Source organism: Salmo trutta, chromosome 34 (genome assembly GCF_901001165.1).
Source record: "Salmo trutta chromosome 34, fSalTru1.1, whole genome shotgun sequence".
NCBI classification, from domain to species: domain Eukaryota; kingdom Metazoa; phylum Chordata; class Actinopteri; order Salmoniformes; family Salmonidae; genus Salmo; species Salmo trutta.
In genome coordinates, this window is record NC_042990.1 from 18,919,360 (window position 1) to 18,935,816 (window position 16,457).

At 46.8% G+C, this 16,457-nt stretch overlaps 1 protein-coding gene and 1 long non-coding RNA gene across 3 annotated transcripts in view; both read left to right on the forward strand.

Moving 5' to 3' along the window:
- Positions 1-16,457, forward strand: part of arid1ab (AT-rich interactive domain 1Ab) — a 160,893-nt gene that overhangs the window by 13,868 nt on the left and 130,568 nt on the right. For both annotated transcript variants that reach the window (XM_029732110.1, XM_029732111.1), the window contains exons 2-4: positions 11,789-12,022; positions 12,769-13,437; positions 13,554-13,670. In XM_029732110.1, coding sequence (XP_029587970.1) covers positions 11,789-12,022; positions 12,769-13,437; positions 13,554-13,670 — 1,020 coding nt within the window. The remainder of the gene's footprint in view (positions 1-11,788; positions 12,023-12,768; positions 13,438-13,553; positions 13,671-16,457) is intronic.
- On the forward strand, positions 664-998 carry LOC115173748 (uncharacterized). The gene is made up of 2 exons (XR_003871660.1): positions 664-795; positions 908-998. It is a non-coding gene; the product is annotated as an uncharacterized LOC115173748 (long non-coding RNA).

Here is a 16,457-nt window from a genome sequence, read left to right on the forward strand (position 1 = left end):
ATATCCACAGTAAAACAAGTCCTATATCGACATAACCTGAAAGGCCGCTCAGCAAGGAAAAAGCCACTGCTCCAGAACCGCCATTAAAAAAAGCCAGACTACGGTTTGCAACTGCACATGGGGAGAAAGGCTGTACTTTTTGGAGAAATGTCCTCTGGTCTGATGAAACAAAAATATAACTTTTTGGCCATAATGACCATCGTTCATTTTCCAAGCTGTTTAAAGGCTGTTTAAAGGCACAGTCAACTTAGTGTATGTGAACTTCTGACCCACTGGAATTGTGATACAGTTAATTATAAGTGAAATAATGTCTGTAAGCAATTAGCTCTTTAACAGGTATGGATGGTTGTTTTGTTTACATTAGCTCTTTAACAGGTATGGATGGTTGTTTTGTTTACATTAGCTCTTTAACAGGTATGGATGGTTGTTTTGTTTACATTAGCTCTTTAACAGGTATGGATGGTTGTTTTGTTTACATTAGCTCTGTAACAGGTATGGATGGTTGTTTTGTTTACATTAGCTCTTTAACAGGTATGGATGGTTGTTTTGTTTACATTAGCTCTTTAACAGGTATGGATGGTTGTTTACATTAGCTCTTTAACAGGCATGGATGTTTTGTTTACATTAGCTCTTTAACAGGCATGGATGGTTGTTTTGTTTACATTAGCTCTTTAACAGGTATGGCTGGTTGTTTTGTTTACATTAGCTCTTTAACAGGTATGGATGGTTGTTTTGTTTACATTAGCTCTTTAACAGGTATGGATGGTTGTTTTGTTTACATTAGCTCTTTAACAGGTATGGATGGTTGTTTACATTAGCTCTGTAACAGGCATGGATGGTTGTTTTGTTTACATTAGCTCTTTAACAGGTATGGATGGATGTTTTGTTTACATTAGCCCTTTAACAGGTATGGATGGTTGTTTTGTTTACATTAGCTCTTTATCAGGTATGTATGGTTCTTTTGTTTACATTAGCTCTTTAACAGGTATGGATGGTTGTTTTGTTTACATTAGCTCTTTAACAGGTATGGATGGTTGTTTTGTTTACATTAGCTCTTTAACAGGCATGGATGTTTTGTTTACATTAGCTCTTTAACAGGTATGGATGTTTTGTTTACATTAGCTCTTTAACAGGTATGGATGGTTGTTTTGTTTACATTAGCTCTTTAACAGGTATGGATGGTTGTTTTGTTTACATTAGCTCTGTAACAGGTATGGATGGTTGTTTTGTTTACATTAGCTCTTTAACAGGTATGGATGGTTGTTTACATTAGCTCTTTAACAGGTATGGATGGTTCTTTTGTTTACATTAGCTCTTTAACAGGTATGGATGGTTGTTTTGTTTACATTAGCTCTTTAACAGGTATGGATGGTTGTTTTGTTTACATTAGCTCTTTAACAGGCATGGATATTTTGTTTACATTAGCTCTGTAACAGGTATGGATGGTTGTTTTGTTTACATTAGCTCTTTAACAGGTATGGATGGTTGTTTTGTTTACATTAGCTCTTTAACCTGTCTGGGCTAGGGGGCAGTATTGAGAATTTTGGAAAAAATATGTTCCCATTTTTAACTGCCTCCTACACCAACTCAGAAGCTAGAATATGCATATTATTGTTCAGGTTTGGATAGAAAACACTCTGAATTTTCTAAAACTGTTTGAATGGTGTCTGTGAGTATAACAGAACTCCTATGGCAGGCAAAAACCTGACAAGGTTTCAAGCAGGAAGTACCCTGTCTGACAAGGAGTCGTGCGTCTTGCATCTTTTTATTGAAAAGTAAGGATCTTAGCTGTAACGTGACAATTCCCAGGGCTCCGATAGGCTCTCAGAGCCCCGGAAATAACTGAAGGTTTACGAGGGAGCCTCAGGCTGAAACACATTATCACCTTTTGTAAGTGGCTGCTCCGAGGACCTTTGAATGAGGCGCGTGCATGAGTCGCTTCTGAGGAGAAATTTTATTCGGCTGTTTAGGCTCAATGCATACTCCCGGTCGGAATATTATCACTTATCTACGAGTTGAATGGCATAAAAATTGGTTTTAAACAGCGGTTGACATGCTTCGAAGTACGGTAATGGAATATTTAGACATTTTTGACACGCCAATGCGCCATGCGCGGGACCGTGAAGAAGCATTCTGATAGTGTCTAGAACTCACGAACAAAACGTCGCTGTTTGGATATAACGATGGATTATTTGGGACCAAACCAACATTTGTTATTGAAGTAGAAGTCCTGGCAGTGTATTCTGATGAAGAACAAGCAAGGTAAGAACATTTTTCTTATAGGAAATGTGATTTTGGTGGAGGCTGACCTGGGTGGGTATCTAAATAGCTAGCCCTGTAATGCCGGGCTATGTACTTAGATTATTGCAAAATGTGCTTCATCCGAAAAGCTATTTTAAAATCGGACATATCGAGTGCATAGAGGAGTAATGTATCTATAATTCTTAAAATAATTGTTATGCTTTTTGTGAACGTTTATCGTGAGTAATTTAGCAAACTGTTAGTAAATTCCCCGGAAGTTTGCGGGGGTTATGCTTTTTCTGAACGTCACATGCTAATGCAAAAAGCTGTTTTTTGATATAAATATGAACTTGATTGAACAGACATGCATGTATTGTATAACACAATGTCCTAGGTGTGTCATCTGATGAAGATCATCAAAGGTTAGTGCTGCATTTAGCTGTGGTTTGGGTTTATGTGACATGATATGCTAGCTTGAAAAATGGCTGTCTGATTTTTTCTGGCTGGGCACTCTGCTGACATAATCTAATGTTTTGCTTTCGTTGTAAAGCCTTTTTGAAATCGGACAGTGGGGTTAGATTAACGAGATTCTTGTCTTTAAATAGCTGTAAAATAGTCATATGTTTGAGAAATTGAAGTAATAGTATTTCTAACGATTCAAAAATCGCGCCACTGGAATTTCAGTAGCTGTTACGTAGGTGGGACGAAATCGTCCCACATACCCGAGAGAGGTTAACAGGTATGGATGGTTGTTTACATTAGCTCTTTAACAGGTATGGATGGTTGTTTACGTTAGCTCTTTAACAGGTATGGATGGTTGTTTTGTTTACATTAGCTCTTTAACAGGTATGGATGGTTGTTTTGTTTACATTAGCTCTTTAACAGGTATGGATGGTTGTTTTGTTTACATTAGCTCTTTAACAGGTATGGATGGTTGTTTACATTAGCTCTTTAACAGGTATGGATGGTTGTTTACATTAGCTCTTTAACAGGTATGGATGGTTGTTTACATTAGCTCTTTAACAGGTATGGTTGTTTTGTTTACATTAGCTCTTTAACAGGTATGGATGGTTGTTTACATTAGCTCTTTAACAGGTATGGATGGTTGTTTTGTTTACATTAGCTCTTTAACAGGTATGGATGGTTGTTTACATTAGCTCTGTAACAGGCATGGATGGTTGTTTTGTTTACATTAGCTCTTTAACAGGTATGGATGGTTGTTTTGTTTACATTAGCTCTGTAACAGGTATGGATGGTTGTTTTGTTTACATTAGCTCTTTAACAGGTATGGATGGTTGTTTTGTTTACATTAGCTCTTTAACAGGTATGGATGGTTGTTTTGTTTACATTAGCTCTGTAACAGGTATGGATGTTTGTTTTGTTTACATTAGCTCTTTAACAGGTATGGATGGTTGTTTTGTTTACATTGGCTCTTTAACAGGTATGGATGGTTGTTTTGTTTACATTAGCTCTGTAACAGGTATGGATGGTTGTTTTGTTTGCATTAGCTCTTTAACAGGTATGGATGGTTGTTTACTTTAGCTCTGTAACAGGCATGGATGGTTGTTTTGTTTACATTAGCTCTTTAACAGGTATGGATGGTTGTTTTGTTTACATTAGCTCTGTAACAGGTATGGATGGTTGTTTTGTTTACATTAGCTCTTTAACAGGTATGGATGGTTGTTTTGTTTGCATTAGCTCTTTAACAGGTATGGATGGTTGTTTTGTTTACATTAGCTCTGTAACAGGTATGGATGGTTGTTTTGTTTACATTAGCTCTGTAACAGGTATGGATGGTTGTTTTGTTTGCATTAGCTCTTTAACAAACCCACTCAGACAAATGACTATTTCGCCCACCAGACGTAATATTTACTTTAAAAACCAACGGGTAATTGACTGTTAGTAGACATTTTTGTTTTAGCTGTTAGTTTTTTTAACAGTGTTTCACCAGCTTTTGCTCTGGGCCTGTGATAGTCAGGGGAACAGAGCTGAAGACCAACGTACTGGTATAGAAAGTGTTCTTACGGGTGTTCTTGTTCCTCTTCATACATCCTTGTCGGAAAGCAAAGAGTAGTCCTTTTTCCTTAGCATGTGGGAACACTCACTGGATTCGGACTGTTCAGGAGGTTTACAAGCTGTTTCTTTGGGTTGGTTTGAAGTAGCTGTACTAAATGGCTTAACATCCATGTTTGACATACGCAAAACCGACCAGCAAATCATAGGGCCTAAGTGACAGTGACAGCCCGTTTAAGGGGGGCCCTGAGCGCTAGAGCCCCAATGTGCACGTGTGGACGGCTTTACAACAGAACAATAGTCTGTGTAGATCCTAGGCCATGTGGTGGATTCAATTAGCAGGACTTGTTTGTCTGCCCCCAGCCCATCTGTTTGAGTCCACTGGGAGAGAAAGGGCGCACCAGTATCATCAGTCCCTTCCACCACCCTCCCAGGCCCAACTGCTCAACCTTCTCTGCCAGGACTGCTCTGGCTTTCCTCTATGCAGATTAGCCATGTGCTAATTTCATTTATTTATTTATTTGGGGGAAAGAGGGGAAAAAAGGGCAGAGGAAGGAGGGAGGGAGGAGTTTCCTCCAGTGATTGATTAGATGAGTGGACAGAAAGAGAGAGAACAGTGTGGGGTAGAGAGAGAGAGAGGAGGGCTGGAGGGTGTCTGGCTTATCTTGTGGTTGGCTCATAAACCTTTGTGTTTAACTGCTATCTTTTTACTGTCATGCTCACCAGTCAGCTTGGAGCTTAACTCAGGATGTAGGCTACAATGGGGGAAAGTCATGCTTCTGCAAACTGGAATACACTATTCCTTTTTTGGGGAATGTAAGCAGATAATGGAAATGGTAGGTTTATTTACAATATTGTAAGATTCAGCATGAAGAAAAACAGAAATGTTGAGGGGTTGAACTACCGACCTTGATGTGTCTGGTGTAGGGCTGACCTCAGATTTCTTGACTTGAGCAGTAGCAACAAAAAAAACCATTTTTCATTTGTGTGCAAGAAAGCTGTCTGATTTGCACAACAGCTCTGGTGGACATTCCTGCAGTCAGCATGCCAACTGCACGCTCCCTCAAAACTAGAGACATCTGTGGCATTGTGTTGTGTGACAAAACGGCACATTTTAGAGTGGCCTTTTAAGGTGCACCTGTGTAATGATCATGCTGTTTCATCAGCTTCTTGATATGCCACATCTGTCAGGAGGATGGATTATCTTGGCAAAGGAGAAAATGCTCACTAACAGGGATGTAAACAAATTTGTTGCCAAAATTTGAAAGAGATAATATTTTGGGGCATATGGAACATTTCTGGGATCTTTTATTTCAGATCATGAAACATGGGACCAACACTTTACATGTTGTGTTGATATTTTTGATCAGTCCAGTTGATTTCATTAAAGCACATTAAGGTTGTCCCCTACAAAAAAACACCTGGTCGTCTGTTCTTTCAACCAATCGATTGGCAGACATTTTGAAAGTGTATTTTTCCATATATAGACACACTCTGTGTGTTTCAATAAAATAAACGATATGCATTGAGCTTGTCTGATGCTTAAAGCTTACGGTTTGATGAAATAAGACAAATGCCTCGAGGGTGCCAGAGACCTCAGCAGAAGTTCTTCTTGGGATTCGCAGAGCTGTTGTCAAGGAAGTGAGTTAGTGTTTTACCGTCGACCAATCATGTCAATGCGGACTTATACAGAGCCCTCCGCGCTGTTACAACATTTGGGAGGCGCATGGTGAGTTGGCCTCTGGAGGCTCTGTAACTGTCACACCATCCATATGGACACTCCGACCACATCTTTCAGATCAACCATGAATTGGCTTTCAGTCTAGGTCTCCGACAATGGATTGAGATGGGTGTAAGTGTGTGTATACATACATACATACATACATACATACATACATACATACATACATACATACATACATACATACATACATACAGCGCATTCTGAAAGCTTTCAGACCTTCACATTTTGTTACGTTACAGCCTTATTCTAAAATTGATTAAATCATTTATTTCCTTCAATCTACACACAAACCCCCATAATGACATAGCAAAAACAGGTTTTTAGAAATGTTTGCAAATCTATATATATAAAAAAAATGAATATCACATTTACATAAGTATTCAGACCCTTTACTCAGTACTTTGTTGAAGCACCTTTGGCAGCAATTACATCCTCTAGTCTTCTTAGGTATGACGCTACAAGCTTGGCACAGCTGTATTCGTGGAGTTTCTCCCATTTTTCTCTGCAGATCTTCTCAAGCTCTGTCAGGTTGGACGGGGGGAGCGTCGCTCCGTCAGGTTGGACGGGGGAGCGTCGCTCCGTCAGGTTGGACGGGGGGAGCGTCGCTCCGTCAGGTTGGACGGGGGGAGCGTCGCTCCGTCAGGTTGGACGGGGGGAGCGTCGCTCCGCCAGGTTGGACGGGGGGGAGCGTCGCTCCGCCAGGTTGGACGGGGGGGAGCGTCGCTCCGCCAGGTTGGACGGGGGGGAGCGTCGCTCCGTCAGGTTGGACGGGGGGAGCGTCGCTCCGTCAGGTTGGACGGGGGGAGCGTCGCTCCGTCAGGTTGGACGGGGGGAGCGTCGCTCCGTCAGGTTGGACGGGGGGAGCGTCGCTCCGTCAGGTTGGACGGGGGGAGCGTCGCTCCGTCAGGTTGGACGGGGGGAGCGTCGCTCCGTCAGGTTGGACGGGGGGAGCGTCGCTCCGTCAGGTTGGACGGGGGGAGCGTCGCTCCGTCAGGTTGGACGGGGGGAGCGTCGCTCCGTCAGGTTGGACGGGGGGAGCGTCGCTCCGTCAGGTTGGACGGGGGGAGCGTCGCTCCGCCAGGTTGGACGGGGGGGAGCGTCGCTCCGCCAGGTTGGACGGGGGGAGCGTCGCTCCGTCAGGTTGGACGGGGGGAGCGTCGCTCCGTCAGGTTGGACGGGGGGAGCGTCGCTCCGTCAGGTTGGACGGGGGGAGCGTCGCTCCGTCAGGTTGGACGGGGGGGAGCGTCGCTCCGTCAGGTTGGACGGGGGGGAGCGTCGCTCCGTCAGGTTGGACGGGGGGGAGCGTCGCTCCGCCAGGTTGGACGGGGGGGAGCGTCGCTCCGCCAGGTTGGACGGGGGGAGCGTCGCTCCGTCAGGTTGGACGGGGGGAGCGTCGCTCCGTCAGGTTGGACGGGGGGGAGCGTCGCTCCGCCAGGTTGGACGGGGGGAGCGTCGCTCCGTCAGGTTGGACGGGGGGAGCGTCGCATTAACATTTAATTTAAGAATGATGGAGGCCACTGTGTTCTTGGACCTTCAATGCTGCAGTCATTCTTTGGTACCCTTCCCCAGAACTGTGCCTCGACTAACCTGTGCCCCCGTGTATTGACTCAGTACCGGTACCTCCTGTATATAGCCTCCACATTGACTCTGTACCGGTACCCCCTGTATATAGCCTCCACATTGACTCTGTACCGGTACCCCCTGTATATAGCCTCCACATTGACTCTGTACCGGTACCCCCTGTATATAGCCTCCACATTGACTATGTACCGGTACCCCCTGTATATAGCCTCCACATTGACTCTGTACCGGTACCCCCTGTATATAGCCTCCACATTGACTCTGTACCGTAATACCCTGTATATAGCCTCCACATTGACTCTGTACCGTAATACCCTGTATATAGCCTCCACATTGACTCTGTACCGTAATACCCTGTATATAGTCTCCACATTGACTTTGTACCGGTACCCCCTGTATATAGCCTCCACATTGACTCTGTACCGGTACCCCCCTGTATATAGCCTCCACATTGACTATGTACCGGTACCCCCTGTATATAGCCTCCACATTGACTCTGTACCGGTACCCCCTGTATATAGCCTCCACATTGACTCTGTACCGGTACCCCCCTGTATATAGCCTCCACATTGACTCTGTACCGGTACCCCCTGTATATAGCCTCCACATTGACTCTGTACCGGTACCCCCTGTATATAGCCTCCACATTGACTATGTACCGGTACTCCCTGTATATAGCCTCCACATTGACTATGTACCGGTACCCCCTGTATATAGCCTCCACATTGACTATGTACCGGTACCCCCTGTATATAGCCTCCACATTGACTATGTACCGGTACCCCCTGTATATAGCCTCCACATTGACTCTGTACCGGTACTCCCTGTATATAGCCTCCACATTGACTCTGTACCGGTATCCCCTGTATATAGCCTCCACATTGACTATGTACAGGTACTCCCTGTATATAGCCTCCACATTGACTCTGTACCGGTACCCCCTGTATATAGCCTCCACATTGACTCTGTACCGGTACCCCCTGTATATAGCCTCCACATTGACTATGTACAGGTACTCCCTGTATATAGCCTCCACATTGACTCTGTACCGGTACCCCCTGTATATAGCCTCCACATTGACTCTGTACCGGTACCCCCTGTATATAGCCTCCACATTGACTATGTACCGGTACTCCCTGTATATAGCCCCGCTATTGTTATTTACTGCTGCTCTTTAATTATTTATTATTCTTATCTCTTACTTTGTAGGTATTTTCTTACAAGCCCTTAACCAACAATGCAGTTTTAAGTAAGCATTTCACTGTATTCGGCGCATGTGACAAATAACATTTGATTTAAAAAAGTCAAGGGGTCTGAATACTTTACGAATGCACTGTATATGGAAAGATACACAGACGAGTCTTGGTTGACCAAGATGATTTTAGTAGTTGTTGTCCGGGACAGCCCTAGTCTGGTGTGATTCTGTTCAAAGCAACAGTTCATCCATAGAAGCACTGTGCCACAGCACTCAGCAGGTGAGGTAAGCAGGATACTGCCTGAACAATCCTTGACCTCCATCCAGGAGAATGAAAAGACAGGGCTCCCTCTCTTCTCTCACACCTCAAGGGATCCCAGAGGGCCTCGGAGACAGGGCTGTGTGTGTGTGTGTGTGTGTCAGACGTTTGAACAACTTCAACAATATAAGGAAGGACTTGGTAGTAAACCGATCAATGGAACAATAGTATAAAGGATGGTCAGTCACCTGATTGTGATTGAATGACAGCCCTGTGAGGCGAGTAAAACTGACCGCCTGCCTCCATTGTTTTGGTTTTACCTTTGTTTTTCTTACATCTCTGTGTTTGTAGTTGATCATAAAAAAAGGGAGGCTGGTAAATAGCTGCTAGTGGCCTTAAATGTCACCCCATTCCCTATAAAGTGCACACATTTTACCAGAGCCCTATGGGATATATAATAAGGAATTGGGCTCCAGTTAAAAGTAGTGCACTATATAGGGAATAAGGTGCCGGTTTGGGACGCTGCCCTGCTCAGGTGAGAGGAGGTTACGTACTGTGTGAACACACAGTGGATATATGCGGTTGCCATGGAGATGTCAACACAGGGGTTAGGTAAGTACACGTGGCTGGAGGGAGGGAAGGTGACTAGACAGGACAGATCATCCTAGTTTAGTGGCAGACAGACACATCCAAACTCTCTTGGAGTGAAGCTTAACACTGCTATTGTTAGCTGTGAAAACCGATGATCTTTTTCTGCACTATAGGCTAGCTATCATGGCGGTGATTGTGTTTTAACCAAATAAAACCATTTTAATACGTCCAGCTTGAAAGTGGTTGCAAACAAACAGTATTTTGCTTTTCTAGCCAGAGGATCGCTAGAGAATTGTGTGGCTGGATGCTATGCACATCCATTCAGACTCAGAGACGGACAGCGTTAAAAGTGCAGGAGAGGTCACAGGAGACCACCTCCCTGTGGGGGGGTCCTGTTATGACCCTAGGGAGTATAGTAACACGCACTCTCTCCTTGAACCTGGGGGAGGCCTGCCCTGTGGAGTGGATAGAATGTGTTATCTCCTTATGCTGACAACCCCCCCACCCCTCCTCCTCCTTGCTGCCCCCACGGGACCAGTTTCCTCACCCCTCCCCCGTATCGCGAGTGTCATTCACGTCGTGCCAAAACAGCGTTATTAAAACTGGAGGCGAAGAGGACTGGTCTCTGGCATGGGTTCAAACACCATACAGCTGGGACCTGTTACGTTTCAGGCACACTGCCCTCTCCCTCCTCTCCCTCCTCTCTCTCCTCTCTCTCCTCTCTCTCCTCTCTCTCCTCTCCCTCCTCTCCCTCCTCTCCCTCCTCTCCCTCCTCTCCCTCCTCTCCCTCCTCTCCCTCCTCTCTCTCCTCTCCCTCCTCTCTCTCCTCTCCCTCCTCTCCCTCCTCTCCCTCCTCTCCCTCCTCTCCCTCCTCTCTCTCCTCTCCCTCCTCTCTCTCCTCTCTCTCCTCTCCCTCCTCTCCCTCCTCTCCCTCCTCTCCCTCCTCTCTCTCCTCTCCCTCCTCTCCTGCTCTCTGGTCTGGGCTATAAATAGATTGTGGTTGTCTTCGTATAATCAGGCACTGAGTTTTGGTTTGGGAGGGAAAAACATGACATGGATGAGTAACCATGGGAAGCAGTGAGGTGTTTTGTCTGTTGCTTTGTGTCTGTGTTGCCGTCGTGTCTTGGGGTGCAAGAGGCTCAAGGTGCTGCTGTCTGGTACTTCAAAGCATTCTCTCTCTGTACTAGCATCGTCTCTGATGGTATGCTGGTGGTCGCAGCCACTGGCATTTACATGCAAAGGTGAACACTGGCTCAGATGTAGAAGAAAACAACAGGTATTGTAGTCAAATTCAATTTTATTAATCACATGCTTTGTAGACAACAGCAGTGAAATGCTAACTTACTTACTTGTACTTTTCCAATAATGCAAAGTTAAAGATGAGAGTGGTGCGATACCAACTAGCCCTCCTCAGCTCTCAGTAGTAGGGGAAACACTGGTGGTGGTATTTCTCCAATTCAGTCAGACTCGGAGACTACTGTATTTGGTACTGAGGCTAGTGTGTGTGTGTGTGTGTGTGTGTGTGTGTGTGTGTGTGTGTGTGTGTGAGTGAGAGACGATGCCCCAGCCATGTGGCTCCCCCTCCCCCCACAGCCATTCCACCCCAGGTGCAGGCAAGGTCAGGCCTGTCCTCTCCCATGATGCCTCTCTCCCCTCCACTGAGGGGTGTGCTCGCTTCCAGCCACAGCAGACAGACAGACCAATACTTCTATTTCCTCCAGATTATTTTCATAGGAACCTTAACAGTCCCCAACGTCAGAACGTAACTTGATCTTCCCACTGGCATTCTGATCTCCTGGGCAGTCAGATGCTCCTGGCGAAGGGATGGAGGGACGATACTGGGCTCATTCATTCATTCATTCATGGCCAAGTTTTTCCCTTTTTTTTGTGGGAAACCAATCCGTCCAGACTGTTTTGTTGGCATTCTTTAGCTATACCCTCATAGGTTTCACTTTTCCCACCGGCAGCATGGCTTAGTTATGACATCTCCTGTTTTATTTCCTGCTTAGCTTGTGTACCATTCCTCAAAGGGTCACGTTTGAATGAGTTGCGTTGGTTCAAATGATTTTATTAAGGAGTTCAGTGATTGCAATGTTAAAGATGGAAATAAATGTATGAATGTCCTAAGTTTGGTTTCTTACAAGCCCTCCCCCTCTCTCTACAGCCACCCAGCCCTATGGACCATGTAGGGAAGATGCGGGGCCAGGGGTATTGTGGAGCCAACCCCTACTCCCAGCAGCAACAGCAAGGCCAGGGACAGGGCGCTCCTCCTCCAGGGGCCCAACAGGGTGCCTCCTACCCAGGCCAGGGCTATGGACCCCCAGGGCCTCAAAGGTATCCTGTGGGCATGCAGGGACGCACCCCCACCGGCATGGCTGGCATGCAGTACGGACAACAGGTTGGTAATGCTGTCCATCCTTCTCTCTGTCGATCAGCACACTCTTAAGATCATAACACCGCCATGCAGTCACAGCTTAAACGTCTCCGTTAGTTTAGAGACACACACACAGACGGCCCTGTTGAGTGTTATTGGCACCCTGTAGAGGAGACTAGTCCTGTCTCATTGTTACCCGTCTCAGACAACAGCCACTTCAGGTGGGTTTGATGCAGGTCTTCAACTCCTCCGGTTTTCTTTGAATGGTTCAGAGGGTAAGTGCCCTGCGAGACACCTCAGTGGACTAGCTGGGTCAGCTACTCTTTGGAGTGACTTGAGAACAATACAACGCCAATGTTCTGTGTGATGAGTCTTTTTACGTACAGAAAAGCCACAAGACCACCAAGTGACATTTTAAAAGGGCAGCTAGTAAAGAGTATTGCTATTAAATCCTCTTAATATTGCCTCATGTAGAAAAATATATTACGTTTTATGCTAACCGCTGAATGTGGTTGTTTTTCATGAAAAATAATTTGTAATTTTTTGTGCATTTCGTAATATATTGTATTTTGCCAATTGTGTGTGCAGGGCTTGATCTCAATAGGACTAAAATAACTGTTGTTATGTAGACCAGAGGACTCTACTTGTTTTTTCTGTGGGCTCCATTAAATGGGCCTGCGGACCGCATTTTGGACAGGGAGTTTGCGACACTGACGTAGATGGTAAAGCGACTAAATCTGTGACTACATTGCGGTTTTTCCTCTCTCTAGATGGCCGGCTTTGGGCAGCAGGGTCCAGGGGGCTACGGTCAGCAGAGCCAGGGCTACTACAGCCAGCACGGCCCCCCACCACACGCTGGCCAGCAGCAGGCCCCCTATCCCCAGCAGCCCCAGACTACCCCTGGAACCCAGGCCCCCTACCCCCAGCAGGTCCACCCCTCCCAGGGCCAAGGGCCTCCACAAGGGGGTCCATCCCAGGCCCAGCCACCCTACAACCAGGGACCACCCCAGCCCCAGCAGCAGCCGGGGCCCCAGCAGGGCCAGCCCGGTCCCCAGGGTCAGGGCCCCCAGCCCAGCTACCCTCAGCAGCAAGGACCCCCAGGCCCAGGGCAGGGGCAGCAACCCCCCTCGCAGCAGCAACCCCCCTCGCAGCAGCAAGGACCCCCGCAGCAGCAAGGACCCCCGCAGCAGCAAGGACCCCCGCAGCAGCAACAAGATAGGGCGGCCCCTCCACAGGCCCAGCCACCCCCAGGCCATCAACAACCCCCAGTCCACCAGCCACCCCCCAGCCACCAATCCTCCCCGGGCCACCACCCATCTCCAGGCCACGGTGGACCCCCACAGCAGCAGGGTCAGTCTCAGCAGGGCCAGCCCTCACCCTACTCCCAGACCCCACCCCTGCAGCAGTCGCCCTTCCAGCGGTTTCCACCTCCGCCACAGGTAAAACACCACCTATCCGCTGAACTAAGTCCTAGCCGTTAGCTTGAGAAGCTTACTCAGGCTTTCAGGGTTCCTCATCTGTTTTTCCTCACCCTCTTTCTTCCCTCTCTCTTCAGGAGCTCTCCCAGGACTCGTTCAGCTCCCAGTCCAGCGCTCCCCCCTCCAACCAGCCTATGACTTCCAGCAAGAGTGGCGCAGAGGACAGCATGCAGGGACGGCCTTCTAGTTTACCAGTAAGCAGTCCTGTCTGTCACTCAACACACACGTACATGCACACAGTCTACCACACCACAACAACCTCTATCTCCTTAGTTGTCCACTCAGCAGTCATCTTTTCCCAGCACCCAAGTTTAGCATATTCACCTCCTCTGGCCCAGTCCCCTCTGTTGGACTGCTGGCTGTGTTGACGTTGACCTTGACTATACACATGGTAATCGGCTGGAACACACACAAGTCAGTTTATTGACGGTGAGTCTTGAGCGTGGGGAAAATCACCCCAGTCTCTCCTGGGTTGACAGCTACTCTGACGTGAGCGTTCCCTTCACACTCCACCGGGAGGAGGAGTGAACGAGGTGAGGAAGGGGTTTGGTTGGTGGAGCTGTTGGAGACCGAGGATAGATGGGTCGAGAAGGCCACGTTTACTGAACCACAATTCACCTGTCTAGATAAGCAGCTGAAAACATGTTCATTAGGTAAATAAAAGGTACTTAAACAAAACAACAACCAAAAGATGATCCTTTTCACTTTGAAATGGACCTTTTTTATTTCACCCCTGTTGAATTAGCAAATGCTTAGTTTATCTATTCCTAGATTGGAAACGATAAGCTAAATGATTATGAAACTGAATGGTTTTGAACTTGGACCACTCTCTCTCTCTGTGTGAAAGAGCGTGACAGTTCAGTAGGAGTCAGTATCTGTGCTTGTTTCTAGGTTTAGACAGGGAACAAGTCTGCAGGGGAAAATGAGATCATTAATGAGGGGGAGAGAAAGCGGGAGGGAGGGAGGGGAGTGAGGAAGTGGAAGCAGATGCCTTAAACAGTGAGAGGAGGGAGAGAGAGATTTCAGTGCCAGTGGGGGATGTCCTCAGGATGTCCCCCTCTTTTCATTTCTTTATATGTTTATTTCTTCATCTCCGGGCTCAGCCATTGGCCAAGGAGGTTATTTGTTTCCTAGGGATTCCCCCATCGGCTGTGTGTGATTGGCTATGAGAGCCATTCATCTGGCAGAGGTCTGAACCATCAGATTGCTCACTGCCAGCCCTCCCCTACCTTCCCCCCGTGGAGTGCACATGACACAGTGTGCAGATTAGTCCCGCCAACATTAGCCATGCTGCCTTTCAGCCAGACATGCAGCCACAGACACCCAGCCAGCCAGGCAGCCAGGCAGATAGAACACTGGCAGCCTCAGCCATATCATATAGCCAGTGTTGCCTTAGCCAATGCCAACAGATAGCCCAAGCAGAACAGAGCACATTGGTAGTTGATCATTGTTTCAGGTACGTAGATTTAGGATAGCTTAGATCTGTCTTTTAAAATCAGACTTTAGAAAACGTAATTGTTCACACTGTGGACATTTCCGTTTTGGTTTCACCATAACATGATGGACATTATTTAACTTTAGCAAGGCAACACGACCTCAGCAACTGCACACCCAGACTAGGCTGTTCGGCTATCAGCACCTGGCTCAGTCTGTTCTGGTCTGCTGCATATTCCTGTGGGAAGAACAACTACAACAACCAGCATGAGAAAGGGGAAAACCAGGCAGCCGGCATGCAGGCTGGCAGCGAGGTTGAAACCAGCTGGACCAGTTGAGCTGGTTCCTTGTTTGTTTTCAGCCGGGCTGCTAACTGAACTACACTCTCTCTTTCTTACTGTTGAGCTGTTTTCAGCCGGGCTGCTAACTGAACTACACTCTCTCTTTCTTACTATTGAGCTGTTTTCAGCCAGGCTGCTAACTGAACTACACTCTCTCTCTTTCTTACTGTTGAGCTGTTTTCAGCCGGGCTGCTAACTGAACTACACTCTCTCTTTCTTACTGTTGAGCTGTTTTCAGCCGGGCTGCTAACTGAACTACACTCTCTCTCTTTCTTACTGTTGAGCTGTTTTCAGCCGGGCTGCTAACTGAACTACACTCTCTCTTTCTTACTGTTGAGCTGTTTTCAGCCGGGCTGCTAACTGAACTACACTCTCTCTCTTTCTTACTGTTGAGCTGTTTTCAGCCGGGCTGCTAACTGAACTACACTCTCTCTTTCTTACTGTTGAGCTGTTTTCAGCCGGGCTGCTAACTGAACTACACTCTCTCTCTTTCTTACTGTTGAGCTGTTTTCAGCCGGGCTGCTAACTGAACTACACTCTCTCTTTCTTACTGTTGAGCTGTTTTCAGCCGGGCTGCTAACTGAACTACACTCGATCTCTTTCTTTCTGTTGAGCTGTTTTCAGCCCGGGCTGCTAACTGAACTACACTCTCTCTCTTTCTTACTGTTGAGCTGTTTTCAGCCCGGGCTGCTAACTGAACTACACTCTCTCTCTTTCTTACTGTTGAGCTGTTTTCAGCCGGGCTGCTAACTGAACTACACTCTCTCTCTTTCTTACTGTTGAGCTGTTTTCAGCCGGGCTGCTAACTGAACTACACTCTCTCTCTTTCTTACTGTTGAGCTGTTTTCAGCCGGGCTGCTAACTGAACTACACACACTCTCTTTCTTACTATTGAGCTGTTTTCAGCCGGGCTGCTAACTGAACTACACTCTCTCTCTTTCTTACTGTTGAGCTGTTTTCAGCCGGGCTGCTAACTGAACTACACTCTCTCTTTCTTACTGTTGAGCTGTTTTCAGCCGGGCTGCTAACTGAACTACACTCTCTCTTTCTTACTGTTGAGCTGTTTTCAGCCGGGCTGCTAACTGAACTACACTCTCTCTTTCTTACTGTTGAGCTGTTTTCAGCCGGGCTGCTAACTGAACTACACTCTCTCTTTCTTACTGTTGAGCTGTTTTCAGCCGGGCTGCTAACTGAACTACACTCTCT